The sequence below is a fragment of the Jatropha curcas genome, chromosome 2 (genome assembly GCF_041381405.1).
Source record: "Jatropha curcas cultivar XTBG-Jc1 chromosome 2, XTBG_Jcur_1.0, whole genome shotgun sequence".
NCBI lineage: Eukaryota > Viridiplantae > Streptophyta > Magnoliopsida > Malpighiales > Euphorbiaceae > Jatropha > Jatropha curcas.
In genome coordinates, this window is record NC_143152.1 from 24,303,842 (window position 1) to 24,321,456 (window position 17,615).

Consider the following 17,615-nt stretch of genomic DNA (forward strand, 5'->3'; position numbering starts at 1 on the left):
TAGAAATTACAAGTATTTTCCAGCTAAAATATAATAATAAAATGAAAAAGGAGAGGAAAAATGATCGAAAGACATCATGGCATTTGTGGGGCCCAATGTCCCACGTGGGAAGAGAATGATAATTGGTGGAGAGAGGATTAGAGAAGATTTTAAAAGCAGTCTTTATTTGTCTTACGTGGCCATTATGCCATTCTCCACGTGATATATGGGCTCCACACCTTTCCTCCCTTAAACCCAAGCCATTGTCAAAAGCACCGTTTTCCCCTATCCATTTGTTGGTCTGGACTCTGGATAGCCAGTTCTTTCACTCGTCCTATGGGCTATCCATGCACCAAAATCAATTAAAATTAATTTTTTAATTAAAATAAAAATATTTATAACTATTCACTAAAAAAATAAAAAGTTTTTAAAAAATATTTAATTGATGTGGTACACAAGGATGTAAATGAATCGAGCCGGCTAGCGAGCTATTCAAGCTCGGATAAAAAAAAATTGAAAAGGGCTCAATTCAAGCATGCTAATTTAGCAATCGAGCCGAGCTCGAGCCTAATAATGTTTAGCTCGAAAGCTCGTCAAGCCTTATCGAGCTTTTATATATATATATATATATATATATATATATATATATATATATTATATTAAGTCACTCGAACCTTGAACTGAATTCAAGTTTAAAATTTTTCAAATTAAACTCGAATTTGAAGTCGAGCTCAAGCCTAAAAAATTTTCAATTGCAGCTCAATATATATATATATAAAATATTATTTTAAATTACTTGAACCTTGAGCTGAGCTCAAACTTATTTTTCAAGTTAAACTTGAGCTTGAGCTTGAAGTCGAACTCGAGCCCCTAAAAAATTTTCAGATTTGTTGAATTTTAAATCGAGTTTCAAGCTTAACAGGTTCGAACTCGACTTAACTCATTTCACCCTTAATGGTACATGAGTAGACTATACATCAAATATATACAAATCTTATTGATTATAAATAACGGTTGAAGCTAATAAATTAGATTTGCTTAGATTCGAGTCCATTTATGGCCAAACTAACAAAAATAAAGTTCTTTTAAATATTATTTTCATCTGTTTTTTTCAATGAACAGTCAAATATCCTCATTCTACCAAGAATTGGTTTGATGCATGGATGCAAAAACTGAGTCTAGGCAAGTCAATATGACTAATATGAATTTTCATGCTTTTGCTCAATTGTCAAGCTAAACTTGATTTTTCTGAGTATAACTGGGGAATATTCAATTTGCCCCTAGAACTTAATTAGTTGTATTAATTAAGAGTTTATAATTTTCTTTGGATCCATTAAATCCTTAAATTTTTATTTTGGATCGATTAAGTCCCTGTGGGTGGGAGATGATGAGGAGCAATACGTAGAAGGTTTAGAATATTCAGTTCCAAGCTTTGATCTTTATCACTAGTCACTCCAGCATATGGACATCAATGGAAATTCAATTGGTGTGGATGGTTATCATTTATAATGCATTAAAACTCCTAGACATAAACCGTAGACATAAACCTTTTCTAGTATCTGTTTTCCTATATAAAACACTGTTTCCGTGTAAAATTATATTTTAAATGTTGTCTCCATATCGTTTCTGCATATCCACTTTGCTTCATTTCTGTTTCCATTCAACATGGGTTATCATCAACATCGTTTGCAAATTAGAACACAAGGATCTTATGTCGACAAGAAGCAGCAAGAGGATCGTAAAAGAAATATAAAAAAATGAGACACATTCAAATGGATCAAATACAAGAGATGACAGGAATGTCCATAAAGTACCTTAAGATACGTCTGGACCTTGTTCTGATAGAAATCTTGTACCATGAGCAGCCACATCATAAGAAGTTATATGACATTACTGCTACTAGGTCAAAAGGCACACTGGAAGGAAGCATACAGTTTCTGACTTCCTGTAAGGCAGTAGGGGTAAACAAGAAAATATGCATAGTACTGAGAAAGTGAAGAGAATGGGCAAAGAACAGTTCAGGCATCAAAAGGAAAGCGCACTTGCTCGCTAGGCAAAACAAGAGTGTTAGTGCTAGAAGAATGTTCTAAAGGAAAAGAAAGACAGTGCATGAAAACGATGTTGATTCCTCTAGTAATTCCAAGACCCCGCTTGGTAAATATCGTTACAATAGAGAGTTCAAGGGTGTTCTTGGTCAGTTCACTAACCCGTTTACTAAGCTTAAATTACCCTTATGAGAATTTTCCTGATAAGAATATTATTGTTCTTGCCTTTGATATCTTCTGGAAGCCCCAGAAACTTCAATCTCCTTGATTAAAAATACTAGGGAAAGGTACACAAATAAAAATATAAATAAAAAATATACTTCCGCATCCAGCTCCTTGAGTAAATTTCGTTTAAGCTTCATTTGTTTCTAAAAAAAATGTGCTTATAAATTAATAAATTCATCAATACACGAAAAATATTTTCCTCTTAAAAAAAAATGACTTAATTTTCCCTTTGATCAAGAAAATATTTCTATCAATTGGTTTTTCTGAGCACCCAAACAGCAAAAAATTTAAAAAGTAATTTCCAAACAAATTATTTTCAAAAACAAATGGAGCCTTATTCTTTAATTTAATCAATAAGGTCTAAAATTAAAAATTACAAAAAAAAAAAAAAATGCAGTACACAGGTGCCAAGAATAATTGTTCACTGACTTGAAAAAAATACTAAATAAAAACTAAGTACTTTACAGTATGATTGTCAAGCCATCATGATGCAATTGCAAGTGCATGCAGATGGAGAAGACTAAAGATTAGATGTGTGGTGCTAGAAAAGAGAACATTAGAACATGAAACATCAAAAATTTCTTCTATGGTTACAGTCAACTTAGAAGTCAATCTCAATACTGACAGATTCACCATTCTTATAAATTGTTAAATCGCAATCAGCTTCAAGCAAGCAATAAACTTCCACTGAAAATGCATGAAAGAAATGGAAAGGCAATGTGCATAAACCATTTAGCTTCCACTTGCATATTTGGCCATGTTCAACTCACAAGTTTTCTCAATACAGCTTCAGCCCGGTGCTCAAATTTGGGTAGGGCCCATTCATGCTGAACTATGTCAAGACTGTCTTTCTCAGCACTTAAACTCTGAAAATAACACAAACAGTATTAGAGGTAGAAAAATTGCAAGACAAGAACAGTGCAATTTATTTAAGAATGATTAGACAAGTAACAACTCACAAAGTACAAATTCATCAAGGCGATTTTCATGCTTGTGCTATACATACAGTTAATAAAGAAGCCTTTCAAGCACAGGAACATTCTCAAATTAGATCACATAAGAGTCCAAAACCAATATTGGCTAATTAGTGTTTTTGCTTTTTAAATTTCAAAATATAATCAGTCTGTAACAGATCTAAACTCAGTCCGATAGAACTGGAATCAAGAGTTGAAATTGAAAGAAAGAGTATCTTTTGGTGTCACATCAGAGATACTCTAGAAAAGCATATATCAAGCATCTTATGCATGAGATGTGTCTAAAGCTAAGAAGAAAGCAGGCCATCTTGTTCATAAAAGTTGGATACCTAATTGGACATAGGGTTAAGATGAACTGAAAAGACAAAGCATGATGACAAAGCCTGATGTGATGCATGATCACTTGACCATATACCATATCAGGACTACCACCACATGAAAAACATGAGAATGAGCAAGGTTCACAGAATTAGCCTGCCAATGGCGGTTGCAGCAATGTTTGATGCTACTTCATAAAAGTTATCTAAACCTAAAAGACAAAGCATGATGAGAATGCCCATTGTGATCACAATCACGTGAACATATAGGAGCACCATATCATGACTATCGCCACATGAAAAACATGAGAATGAACGAGGTCAAAGAGGTAGGCTGTCAATGGAAGTGGCAGCAATGCTTGACGCTACTTCATAAAAGTTATCTAAACCTAAAAGACAAGATATATTTGTAAGATTACTGTCTTCCCGGGAAAAGAAATGCCAAGAAAGAAAGGAGAGAGAGAGAGAGAGGGAGAGTTGGGTTGTGTAGTTTGTTCTTCCATCAATCAAAACAATGACACTTATTTGTTTCATATACTTGAATCAATAGTGAATTTTTGAAATTTCATTTTTTTTTAATTATTTTGTTAGATAAAAATATTTGTTTATTACGATGTCATATTGTTGGTATTGGTAATCAAACCATGGTAAATGTAGACCCTAAAGTGAATGAATCAAGAAGGCTACTGGAAACCATTATGCTGCCATCTCTTTTTCTTTTTAGTGTCTTCAAGATTCCTAGGTGACAATACTCGTCTCAAAAATTAGGGTGAGATTGGGTCTGCTAGAAAAGCATATGTCCTAGGCAAAATTTTAGACCACATATCCAGGACTGTGCCTAAAGTTCAGCCCTCATCAAAATCTAGATCCAAAATCCTAAACATTTAGCTAAAAAGGACTTCTAAATTAGTCCTCATCCTCTAAGGATTTATAGACTCCCACTATAAACTAGAAGGAACTGATAAAGGCAAAAATAAAACTTAAAAACAAGGACTCCTAAAGAAACAGAGAGATTTTCCAGCAAAGCCAAAAATTACCAAATTGCTTCTGATTCTGAGGGTAAAAACAGTAGGTCAGCATCTAAGTTGTTTAAATGGGCACATAGTAAAGCGCTAAAGCCCTAAAAAGAGAAATCCGCTACAATTTCCCTAATAAACCCTAAAGTTAAATTTCAGCCACAGTTATAAGCTCAACACTTCGAATTTGAATATTCATGAATGCCTTGACTATATCAACTAAAGGATATTTGACCAAGAACACTGTAATAACCCTTCCGCGTAGCATATAGCATATAGCTAGCATACCAGTGTATGCTATAAAATCTGTTAACAAGCATATGTGAATAAATATGTGTTCTATAAATATATGGAAATACCCAAATTACAAATAGACATCAAGATAGGAAACATAAAAATTTTGAAGTAGGCTGGGTCTAGCCCAAGAACCAGGCTTATACTTATGAAAGGTGCACAGTGAAAAGGGGGTCCTGGAGCCTGATCAAAGGTGCAAGCACATCAATGCGCCTGAGCAACAGCAGGCGCACAGTATAAGAAGATACCTAATTCTACATAAAACAAGTACTAAAAATAATAACATAAAACAATCAAAATCCTGGCCAATCATATAAGTATTTTTAACCGAAATCCTATGTTCCACAAAATTGGAATAATATATAAAACTAATAAAGTAGAAAAACTGAGTTGAGAAAAAAAATGGAATTGAAGAATGTGTTTTTAGATGGTTATGAAGTGGGAAGAATGGAGATATGATTCACTCTAATTAATTGATTGTATATTATATACATGGTGATAGACTTAGGGCACAATTTGCTACATTCAATTGATTGACGGAAGAGAATACTTAAGTCTATACATATCGGAAATTATCCAAAAATTTGGGACATAGATTGCCCAAATCAATAGTGGACTAGAACAAGTTTAATTTTACACATATATGATAACAACTGTAAAATTTTGGACGATTGAAGACATCATTTGCAAACGTTAATTGTTATAATTTCACATTCTCCACTTTCTTAATACTAAAAGTGAAGTAGCAAAGGTGTAACTAGGCATGTACAATGCCTCCTTAACTGAGCTAGCAAAAAAGTACACGCCTCATTCACATTATTTGCCCTAGAGTTGGCAGTGCACCTTGCTCCTGAAGCATGCCTCTTTAACAACTATGCTTAGCTAAGGTTATAAATGAGCCAAAACGCTCATGATCTGCTGAAGACTCAACTCGGAAAAAGCTTGTTCAATGAAGCTTAACGAGTCGAGCTCGAGCTTGCTCATAGCTCAAGCAAGAGTTCAAACTTGTAAAGTGGCAAAAAAGATTTTAACTTTAGATTGTAAACAAGATGTCTCAACTAGTTTGAGACTAAGGCTTGGTTGTTGTTGTTGTATTGAAACAAGCTTCCAAGCTTGAGCTTGAGTACACCTTTATCGAGCCAAGCTCGAGCTTAATAATATTCAACTCAGCATAGCTTGTTTACAGCCCTAAACTTTCCCCCGGTCATAAGCCATCATTCAAACCAGAATTAATGCAATCTTTCACGGGCATGATATTGGAATTTACTTAATATATAGGCCATTGTTGTCCAAAACTTCAATGGTAATCCATATTATTCTCCACAAATCTATGAGTTTTACGAATAGTATTCCACAAACCAAAGGCATCTACTCATGTAAATATTTAAGTCAATGAATTAACCAGGTTCCTTTTTTTCTTTCCTTTTGTTTTCTCTATGTTTCATGCAGAAAACAATGCAATTAACTACGGGAGTAACTGCTTAACAAACAAATACTATTGCTCTGGTGGTGGCTTTGATATCTTTCCCATTCTCTGTTAGCAGGCCCTTAAAGAGGTACAAGAGGTTTACGCATGGTAAAAAGAAGAAGTTACAACCAGGTTAACAAGATTAAGTTAGCATTTTCTTAGTGATGCTATCATGCTTTAGTGGATACTTTCATGTTTTAGTGGATTTTCAGTTATTGTTTCAGTTTTGATTTTTTCCCTTACTTGTAGGAGGGTGATCGTCCATAATTATTATGATTCCTTTTTCGTAGGGGATAGTTATTTCTCCATCGGTATTTATTCTAAACTCAAGAGTTTTACAAGTTCTCCCAAACGAGCTTGTGCCTTTAAAATCATAGGCTGCAAAAAGAAACTTCCCTTCCATCCTTCTCCTTCCTGTTCAGATCCATTATTCCATCTGTCCCATAACTCAATCCATATCAAGGAACCGTAACATTTTCACAACCTTGTCTGCAGCTTTGATGCTATAAAGCACTAAAAAGCCTCTCTGGAAGGGCACACTATTGTCAACAGTACATGCTAGACAAATGTGCATGCCCAGACAATTATCACATGCCAACCATGCCCAACAAAAAATTATACACACCTTTGGCATGTTTAGGACATGACTGAGTATGTCAAAGAAAAGATAAGACAAGTTTAGATATGATTGATGTAACTTTTGCAATTGTTGGACTTGCAATGGAGACCTGATTGGATACCCCCTGGGCACCTATTAGTAAAGAAAAGAACTGCCATATAAAAAATCACAGGCAAGGCTAAACGTTTTATAATGAATCGAGTATGATGCTTGTTGATGGATGGTTTTAGTTTAACTTTGATACTAAACATTTTATTACAAACAATGTGCAAAATGTAATTTCTGCTATAGATGGACATTTTTTATTTCTAAGTTATGAACAGACTCTTTATTTTGTAGGATGGAGTTTCCTGTATGCATCTTTCATATGACTAAAAATTTATTAATCTTGATGAAACAAAAGATTAATGCATCCACATTTTAGCATTCTAAACATTAAACTAATCTTATGACCTTTACAAATCTTTTAAGTAGTCCATCCCCTCTAACTTCTATGCACATCTCATATCCTTACGTCATTTAAGTAGTGTATCCTCTGTTGTCATGTTCATAACCATACATCATAGCCCGATGAAATTTGCAGGTTAGACTTCTAAAACTGTTGATAGGAATCTTTAGGTCTGACATGCTAAGAAATTAGTCTGACCATTACCCAATGCAGATCACCAGACTTTGACAGAAGTAGGACTAGTTATGAGCATGACCAAATGGGAGAAACTATAGGTCTGACAGGAAACGCAGTTCAAACTGCTTGTTTAGACCAAGTCGGAAATCAATGGCCACAAGTAAAGTGACTAGAACCATAGCTATCTGATCAAGAACACTATTGAATTAGACACAAAATAGCAAGAGAAATTGCAGAGCACAAAACAGTGAGTAATTATAACTTAACAATTTAAAATTTTGAAGCCCAAAATGCTACATAGAGAAGCTAAAGCTTGCACCTTTGTTGGATCAAGGCCAAACCCACTCATTTGCATCATACGTTGTGTGTCATCCACAGCTGTAATTCATAAAAGTAAGAATCATAAAGTGATTTTAAAAAATAGAAGTAATTCATACAGAACCTTAGTATGCAAATATCTAGATAATACATTTTCAGTAATTTTGAATGAAGGAAACAGCATGCAGATTTAAGTTATACGTCTACAATACACAACCTAGCTATGTATCTTATAAACAGGTTCTAACCATTTTCTTCACCGAGAATGAGACTAAATAAGCCCCTTAATCCAAACAAATTAAGGAAATACCTGGAGAAAGAAAGTAGTAAAGTATAATCAGATAGTATTAGTTAACAAAATGCCCAAAATTTGAATTAAAATACTCATTGAACAACAATGAAGCCTCTTGTTCATAAAGGCAGAGAAATACCATGAGCGACTACTGACATAACTGACATCAACAGTGCTTAAATCAATCCCATTTTGCAACATAGATCTGAACCTCTGAGTCAGAGGAAAAGGTATCTTGGCTGAGAGGAGCAAGAGAAGGTCATTAACAGAGTTCCAAAGAGTATCAAAAGAACATCACCAAAGTTGTGAGGACAAATGTGATTAGTCCTTGATATTGACAAGCTAGTACAGCGCATAGGGTGTTTTAACACAAACTAAAGCATTCAGAAAACCAACACAATGACAAAGAAACACACCTGCAACAAATCCAGAGAAGAAAAAGTTGACCCAAGCAAAAGTAAGAGTCTGGCCAACAGGAAAAATTTACAAATCACAAATGGCAATCACCTAATGTCAAGCAGGCCACAGCATGAGAATATTCCATTTAATTAGCAATACCTGAGGAATAATCATTGAAAGATTTTTCTTCATCATATCCATGGCCATATTTGGATCAGAAAACATTTGTGCTTGTGCGTTTTGCGCCTGCCCTTTCGGTACATGTAACAATCCATTTTCCTATGAAAATTCAATCCAAAGCATGTTAGAGACCCAAAAAAGAAAAAAAGAATAAAATGGTAATTAGAACTAATCAGTTTTACGACTTAGTTAAGCGAAATCATGGTGTTAAATAATTTCCAACAGTATAACTTCCTCAACCAAAATTGAGTTGAAGCATATTTCAAGTCACATCCATACAGAAATAAATTTTCTAATTTTCCAATTAGAATATCATCTAGAAATACTAACACAACCCAAAAAAATGGAGAAAAAATGGCAAAAAGGCAAACCTCGTTACTGAAATAAACCCTTCGAGCACGAAACGACTTTGGAGGTATGAAATTAGCACCAGAGCGCAAATTCCGAGCTCTGACAATTACTTGACTGACATTCATGAAAAATATATATATATATATATATATATATATTAGTCGATGGATACATATACAGAGAGAGAGAGAGAGATTGGGGTATAATTTAGGATTTAAAATTTACCCTTCTTTAACGATCTTGGCATCAGGGATTGGATAGGAACGCATGAGCTTGGAGACGAAGTAACGGAGGACTCCGATGAGAACCATAACTACCGACAAAGGAATCAACACCCAGTCTCTTATCGCCGTGTCTAGCACTAGATCTTCCGCCATAGCCCCAATCCTTTCTGACTGCAAGAATTGCTGTTCAGAATACGCACCGCGGCTAAATTGTATATGTATAATGTATTATTGCTCTTTCTTTTGTGTTTCTTTTCACTGTTCAAACGGAAAATTGATGAATGTAATTGGAGCAAGAGTTTTAAATTATTTATTTAGTTAGTTGATAGTTAGCCATGAGAATCCTAATTTCTTACTTATCTTTTTATTATTGCGGTTAAACTGATATTATTACACTTGGGCGGAGAATTATCATAAGAAGAGAAACTTTATACTTAAAATTTTACTGTCATTTTTTAAACATCCGTATTTTTATTTATTTGTCCTTATAGGATTGTTCGTGTTTTCTTATGTACTATTTTAATATTATTATTAGTCTATTTAAGACTTATGTTGTATATTGAATATACTCATTTTTTGTACTTATTTAATTTTTTATATCATTTTTCATTTTTATTTGTTATTTATATTTGTTATTTATTTTTTAATATCAAATATTAATTATAATTTTTTTCTTATATTATTTAGATTTTTATAACATTCAAATAAAATTTTATATGAGATTAATGTGAATATAAAAAATATTATAAAAAAAGATTAAATATAAAATATTTAATCTTATAAAAAAAGATTTTTCTTTTTTTTTATCTCTCTCCTAAATAAAATATTATAATTTTTGTCTTATATTATTTAAATTTTATAATATTAAAATAAATTTCACATGAGATTAAATATAAAGAATATTATTTTTCTTTTTTTATCTCTCTTCTAAATAAAATATTATAATTTTTATTTTATTTTATTTAAATTTTTATAATATTAAAAAAATTCATATGAGATTAATGTAAATATAAAGAATATTATAAAAAATATTTTTCTCTTTTCTATCTCTCTCCTAAATAAAATATTATAATTGTTATTTTATATTATTTAGATTTTTATAAGGTTTAAACAAAATTCTATATGAGATTTATGTGAATAAAAAGAATATTATAAAAAATATAATTTTTTTATCTCTCTCCTAAATAAAATATTATAATTTTGATCTTATAACATTAAAATAAAATTTCATATAAGATTAATGTGAATATAAAAATTTTTTTTCTTATATTATTTAGATTTTTTATAATATTAAAACAAAATTTCATATGAAGTTACTGAGAATACAAAGAATATTATATAAAATATGCCTTTATTTTTTTTATCTCTCCTGATAACGTATTTTAAATTATAATAAAATAGAATTAAATATTAGAAAATAAATTAAAAAATAAAATATAAAAATTAAATGTCTCATTAATATATATATTATTAAAAAATAAATTTTAAAAGATAAAACTTAAAATTTTGAAATATTTAATAATTTATATGTATTTATTTAAAAAATAATTTTGATAAATATATCCAATCGAATAATAAAATATAATTTTCTAATTAGTCATGGCTAAAGCTATTTTAAGATATTCAAATTTTATAAAAAGTATTATTGAAATTCTCATTATCTCTTCTCACATTTATATATAGTATAAATTTTATATAATATTTTCAAATTTAAATAAGTTCTTTTATTTTTTAATTGAATGATAATTTTCAAAATGGAGTCTGCGAGTAAATATATACATGTAGGTAACGAGTATCCATGGGCATAACCGACGCCATTGAATTTAGGAATGAATATAACATTACTTAATAGAGTATCAGCTAGGATTATGCACAAGACCGTAAGAATTTTGATATGTTCCTAAAAATCGTCCTGAATTAATAAGTTTAGCAATTTTTATATTTCTTCGGTGAAAAAATAATTTAGTAATATTATGAAACATCTTGATTAATTTTCAAATTTCCATTCCGACTCATCCCGTACATCTGAATTTTCATCTCGTCTCATTTAAAAAATGAGACGAAATGGAATGAAATTACATGCCCATTGAGAGGGTACAACGAGTCCATTTCTTATGTATGGATTTTTGAGGATGAGACTGAGATAGATGCAATTTCCATCTCAACCTAACCCATGAACACTCCTAGAATCATGTAAAATACGAGATTAAGGATAGGTTTAGGGATGGGAATTGCACTACCCACCTGAACCTTACCCACTGCCATTCCTATCTTAGCCTAGCCAGATATGCATCATTATTTAAAAAAAAAAAAATTCCAAGGACACAATATGTCATTTAAAAAATGAGTAAAATACTTATATGTTCCTAAATTATAGTCAAATTAACACTTACTTAATTTGAATATTAACAAATGACTGTAATTTGAAGTCCCTAATTTACTATTCTAAATAAGTCCTTTCATTCGTTTTAAATCAAAAATAACTATTAAAAAAAAATACAGAGAGAAGGAGGGAATAGAATATAAATAAATCGCGAAGTTAACCTTAATGAAATTAACCACCATAAAAGAGGGAAATCCCCAATTTTCCATAAATTTGAGATCCAGAATTCAATTCATAAATCCTTTCGACCTTTCAATCCAAACCAATTTTACATAATGATCAATATACAGAGGCCGAGAAGAAGAAATCCAATGACCAATATATACTGTCAAAGGTGGCATGCTTTACAATGTTTGCCTGCAGTTCATCTAATGATCAACAAACCAATTTGAGAAACTAATACTTAAAAACTAAGTATTACTGCAGGCAGAGAACCTTAAAAACCAAGGACTGAAGATGCCTGCACTTCATGCAATTGTTAGTGTTGTTGGGTTGGCTTAGAGCGACGAAGAAAACTCTAAATAAGTGTAGAGTTACTTTGGGTCGAGTCGGGGGAGATTAGTTGAAAAGACCATCATTTGGCAAATGAGCTCATTTCGTGGTATCAGAGAAAGAGGAAAATGGTCAAGAAGGGTATTCGATTTTTCACAATGGTAATCTGTGAATTGTCCTCTTTAACGTGATTTTGACTTGAAACAATTTTCCTCTAAATTATCTGTTAATACTAGAAGAATGTAAATATTAATTTAGTGCGCCATAGGAAGAAAACAAAGTTCACTAGCAAATGTATGGATTTAAGGCAAAAAAAAAATTTTCCAAAAGCATAAACAATTTACATACACCTCGAAATGATAAAGATAGGTTTTCTTCTGCATCTCAACAAATTGCCGAGTTCCTGAACAAAGATAACAAACAGAAATGTCTAAAATTTGACTTTACTTATAATTAATTAATATTATCGCAGGTTTTTTTTTTTTTTTTTTTGGACGAGAGAATTTTATACTAGTGTGACATTAATCCACTCTCTCTTAAAAAGAGATGAAAAGAGAAGGAACTCTCACATGCTGTTATAATTGGTATTTTCAGTATTTTACTTCACGAACATCACAAAACAAACCAGAAATTATAGATCAATTAGGATCACCATAGAACAGAAACACACCAATCGACAAAAGGGCATGGGAGGAAAGATATTACTCTTTACTATATGGAAACAATTGTATATTAAATAAATGTCACGACATCAACTGCGACGAGGTATCTCCTTGTTATATGACTTTTGCTTCAAAGCCTCTTCATTTTAAGAATGAGGTGTGTCCACATTATAAAGGGTAGCCACACCTTCTTGGATCTTTTGTGAAGAATGGATGTCTCAGAGCTTCCCTGGCTTTGAGTCGATCTGCTGGATCATATCGTAAGAGCCCTTGCAAGAGATCAATCAAATCACCAGCAGAATGATCTACATGCTGCATGATTAGGTTCTGCCAGAAAAAAATAAATGAAACTTCTTGCATAAGGAGATGGAGAGAGAAATAGATAATGGAGAATACAGAAAAGAATGGAGACACAAAAAGAATAAAAAATGGAGGGGAAAAAACTAAGTAAACCTAATCTATAGAAAATGCTAAAAATCAATGTTTCTATATGAAAAACAGAACCAATCAACGTTCCAGAAAAGAATCAGTGTTATAAAGTTGGTTCTTTAGCAAGAAAATAGCACAAGATAAAAGGATTAGATTGGGTAGCATTTTACAGAGATAGAGTGCCCAAAGTTAGCTGTTTTCAAGATAGATAAATTAAGGAAGATAATCCTGACAACTAAAGAAATTTAAACAACTCTAGATGCAAGACTATCCGTGTATCACAGATGAACAAAATGTTCCAAGATTGATGTTAACTCTACAAGTAAATTAAACGAGACAAGTTTTAAACAAACTACCGGCAGTCGAGGCAATTTCCAAACTGCTCTCATGCTTTCTCTTGAAGTTGCACCCTCAGGCCAATCTAATCGTGTACCTCTCCTGAAATATTTCTCAGCACGACGGCTGCAACAACAGAGGGCATAATATGAGGTGCTCTTTCGGAAAGAAGTTACGGAACAAGTCAACAAACAAACATAAAGGAAGATAAAAGCAATCTCTCTTACTCAGCTCTGACCATCATATGTTGTGGCAGTGGCCCTAAAACCCTTTCCATCATGGCAAGATGTTCTAAGTTCTCATGTGTTTGAAAAAGGGCCTCACCCTAATCACAGAAAAAAAACATGAATAATACAAGTTAGACATAAACAAGCAGAACAGCAAGTGAATTATCAAAATATTGAATCATGCTTCTAACTTCTCACTGAAGCAACAGTTCTCAAAGCATCCTATTTAGTAGCATGATAACATGCCTGACAAACCTCACATCAATTAAACTGTTCAAATGATACATAGTTTTGTAATTGGCTAATTGCATTAACCAGAGAGATGATACTAACCTTAACACTACATTTCAAATGACTGAAAATATTTTTCCCTTTGTTTTTTTTTTTTTTTACCAATGAAATCCTATCTAATGATTGCAACATCAGAACCTCAAACACTTTCTCTACATTTAAGTACCAGAATCATTATACATCATAACAAATAAACTAGTAAAAGAGTTCCCATATAAAATGAAAGCTAATGGAAGGCAATATAAACTAAATGTTAAGTTACTTACAGAGCATAATTCAACAAGTATGCAACCAACACTCCATAAATCACAAGGATAGTTCCATCCAAGTCCTGCAGTAAGTATCCAATTGTTGGAAAGAGACATGTATAAAAACATCAACCACCATAGCTCCACGATAGTTACCTAAGATAACCTCTGGTGCACGATAATGGCGCGTTGACACCACATAACTGTGATCCTGATGTTCAAATGTAGTACTCCCAAAATCAATGAGCTTAATAGCACTTGATTTTGGCAGATTCTGGAAATAGGAGCCATCTTTTGTGGACCGTGAAAGAAACTGATTCATGAAGCAAGAAAATGTAAAAAGAAACAACAGAACTATCAGATGAATTGCATCAGCACCAAAAAAAACAAGAAAAAGAAAGACAAAGAAAGAAAAAGGGAAATCAGATATGGCTTTGACTGTGGGTCAAAAATTTAGGAAAAAAAAAAAAAAGAAAGAAAGATCCATCTATCCTACTAGCTAGGGACTGTAATGATTAATTTAAATAATAAAATATATAGAGGACCAGGTGTATATTTTAACATCAGTTACAAATTAAAACAAATATGCCACCAGCCACAATATTATCTAACATAAGAAAGGTGGGAAGAGGGAAAGCTTGCACCTCATCTCCAAACCATCCTAAAGAAGGAAATACAATCACCAAATAGTTATTAAAATATTGGAACATCCAAGCAAGAAAGGAAGATATAAGGTCTTCAAAGGGTATAAGCTCCTGTAAAATTACTTAGTTTTACCTCATTTATCTCACAAAGCCTCAATCATGCATACACTGATATGTAGAATACGTCATAACAGCATGCATAATAAAAATAAGAAAACTGGGGTAACCTATAATAAATGTTACCTTATAATCTGGAACTTTGATATATTCAGAGGAAACAAGTAGAATATTCTCAGGCTTCAAATCTGTGTGAATCAACCGCAATTCATGCATAACTGCAAACAAAATGAACTAATCAACAATCTTTGAGGAAAAAGGTTACCATTATTATCAACCAACTCTGCAGTAGCCTAAAAACAATTACTTTGGCAATCCAAAAGAATATAAGAAAAAATGACAGTGGAGTAACTATTCATGCCCATATCTTGCTTTCTTTAAAGCATCTGAGCATTTAAGTCGATAAAAATAAGATAAAAATGGTACAAGAATTGTCCACACACATGCAACAGACTCCAAAAGTTGTCTGCCAAGCTCCCGAACAAGATCAATGGGAAATGAACGGTAGCTGTTTTTGCGGAGAAAATCGTATAAGCTTGGTCCAAGCTTCTCAAAGACCTGTTGAAACCATTTTTAAATTTATCCGCAAGTTCTTTAACTCACAGAAATTTAGGCATGTAGGAACATGGACTGCCCCTTCAAATTAATCAAATCAGAGGTACTAATAAATACTTACAATACAAATATGATTACGATAGTCAAACCAATTCCGTATTTGCACACAACTGCAAAGAATAAAATTGCTTATACCAAAATCACTTCAAACTTCTACAATGGATAGTGGTGGAAAAATATGCAACATCCTTACCGAGTGCCACCAATGTCGTGCCTGGCAAGCCTCTGTAGGACGTCAATTTCAATCATGGCAGCTTCACGATACTTGTGTATGGAGCGAACAATTTTTATTGCAACGACTTGTTTCTTTTCATTATCAAGACATTCCAAAACTTGCCCAAATGTCCCTGCCAGAATAACCCCAAGGAATTACAGCTAAAGAATGATCACAAGTACTACTCCAGTTATAGTAAAAACGCCAAAATGCATAGCCTATGCCGCCACACCTTGAAAATTTGAAACAGATACAAAAGCATGATATTTTATTCTACGAACTTAAAAGGATTCCACTTCGTAAAAATTCATAAATACATTCAAATGATATATGATCTAGTGAATCAAAACGAAAAAAAGTACCAACCTTCACCCATTTTGCTAAGAATTCTGTCTGCAAGATCCAAGAAAAAGAGAAGATATAAGTAAACGATTATGAGCTCACTTACAGATCTAAATAGAAACACCAGAGTTGAAGTTGACCAAATGAAAATGAAAGAATCAACAGCAAGGAACAAACTCTGCAACTTGTTAGAACCCCCTAGAAAATGAAGTGATTACATAATTTAAGAAATGCTTACAGCGAGGTGTCAAACTCTCGCCAATGGCAAAGACATAATGCCCATCTTTATCATCAGGTCTCCAAGGAGGGGAGCCATGTCGAGGAACGGGAACATCCCTGTAAAACATATTTGGATATGCATAATTGGGAATGGCTACTCCGTTCCCAAAATCCTGCCCATAATACATAGCTGAAAGGACCTGCAGTACACACATGATATAAACAACAGAAATAAACACAAAATTCAGCAAAATCGGAAAAAGAATAATAATTTCCATAAGCAGAAGACATAATTTCAACAAAGCAAAAAGCTCAACATATTGTGTGAGGGAGAGAGATTGAAACCTTGGGAGGAGGAAGAGGAGGAGGAGGCATGTCCCAAGTTAAACGAGGCCTCTTTCGAGGACGTTTATCCATGTTTCTATGTGGCAATTCGATTATCCTCTGCGTCTCCATCTGTCTCAACTCCGATCAATTTGCAGCGAAATCAAAGAACCCTTGGATCCATTTAATTCCGACCCAATTTCGAAATTGAAAAGAAAAACAACAAAGAACAACAGAATTTGCAAAGTTAGAGAGCAATTCAGAAGAAGATTATGAGTTTTTTTTTGAATTTTACGAATGAATTCTGAAACCCTAATAGAATCTGCAAAGCTGAGGAAGGAGCTGTAGAGATAGAGATCTGCAAAGAGGGATTAACCAGAGAGTGGAATCTAACCACGATTAATTTGAATGGGTTAGACTGGGGCCCACATTTTGTTTTTGATTGCTTCTGGGACCACCAGCTCCTTCCTTCATGATTGAAGAGGATCAACAATTTTGGCGTTGCTGTTGCCTTTTTTAGTGGGAAGCGAGTAGGGTGTTGTTGGGCCTATTAGGCCCAAATAATTCAAATTAAGGCCTGCAACCTTGCATCGATTAGACTATAGCCCAAGTTTTATTTTTTTATTTTTAATAAACATAAGCATCAAAACTAAATGAACTCCATAATAGAATTTCCTTCCAAAAAAAAAAAAAAAATCAATAATAGAATAAGAATTGATCTTGATAACCAGTGATGAAAAATGCCT

The 17,615-nt window shown here is 32.8% G+C and overlaps 2 protein-coding genes across 6 annotated transcripts; both read right to left on the bottom strand.

Annotated features, from left to right (window-relative positions):
* Positions 1–180: 180 nt before the first annotated feature.
* LOC105636249 (uncharacterized) lies at positions 181–9,631 on the bottom strand. Of its 5 annotated transcripts, none has more exons than XR_005177229.2 (10): positions 9,328–9,631; positions 9,123–9,216; positions 8,731–8,850; positions 8,589–8,637; positions 8,312–8,411; positions 8,129–8,190; positions 7,882–7,940; positions 3,020–3,115; positions 1,794–1,924; positions 181–320 (listed from the first exon to the last, which is right to left on the bottom strand). XR_005177229.2 is itself a non-coding variant. In XM_037636347.2 (9 exons), the coding sequence occupies exons 1-9, from the start codon at positions 9,477–9,479 to the stop codon at positions 1,850–1,852; spliced, it is 807 nt and encodes a 268-aa protein (XP_037492275.1). In that variant the 5' UTR covers positions 9,480–9,631; the 3' UTR covers positions 1,454–1,849. The 5 variants fall into 5 exon arrangements, 2 of the variants coding, with proteins under 2 accessions (XP_037492275.1, XP_089573936.1); XR_005177230.2 differs by lacking the exon at positions 181–320 and adding an exon at positions 1,454–1,629; XR_005177231.2 differs by lacking the exon at positions 181–320 and adding an exon at positions 1,454–1,687.
* A 3,117-nt stretch (positions 9,632–12,748) lies between these two features.
* LOC105636251 (serine/threonine-protein kinase AFC1) lies at positions 12,749–17,257 on the bottom strand. Its single transcript, XM_012219480.4, has 12 exons — positions 16,891–17,257; positions 16,565–16,745; positions 16,351–16,377; positions 15,964–16,117; positions 15,832–15,880; positions 15,599–15,713; positions 15,282–15,373; positions 14,551–14,707; positions 14,413–14,477; positions 13,856–13,953; positions 13,649–13,754; positions 12,749–13,190 (listed from the first exon to the last, which is right to left on the bottom strand). Exons 1-12 carry the CDS (start codon positions 16,999–17,001, stop codon positions 13,032–13,034), a joined length of 1,314 nt encoding a protein of 437 aa, XP_012074870.1. The 5' UTR covers positions 17,002–17,257; the 3' UTR covers positions 12,749–13,031.
* Positions 17,258–17,615: the final 358 nt, after the last annotated feature.

Coding starts and splice junctions, on each gene's coding strand:
- LOC105636249 (XM_037636347.2), bottom strand. CDS start 9,479: ATGGCGGAAGATCTAGTGCTAGACACGGCGATAAGAGACTGGGTGTTG. Junction 8,638..8,730: donor TTTCAATGATTATTCCTCAG/GTATTGCTAATT, acceptor CCTGTTGGCCAG/ACTCTTACTTTTGCTTGGGT. Junction 1,925..3,019: donor AAGCTGTATTGAGAAAACTT/GTGAGTTGAACA, acceptor ACTGCCTTACAG/GAAGTCAGAAACTGTATGCT.
- LOC105636251 (XM_012219480.4), bottom strand. CDS start 17,001: ATGGAGACGCAGAGGATAATCGAATTGCCACATAGAAACATGGATAAA. Junction 14,708..15,281: donor TCAAAGTTCCAGATTATAAG/GTAACATTTATT, acceptor TTCATGAATCAG/TTTCTTTCACGGTCCACAAA. Junction 14,478..14,550: donor TGCACCAGAGGTTATCTTAG/GTAACTATCGTG, acceptor TACTTACTGCAG/GACTTGGATGGAACTATCCT.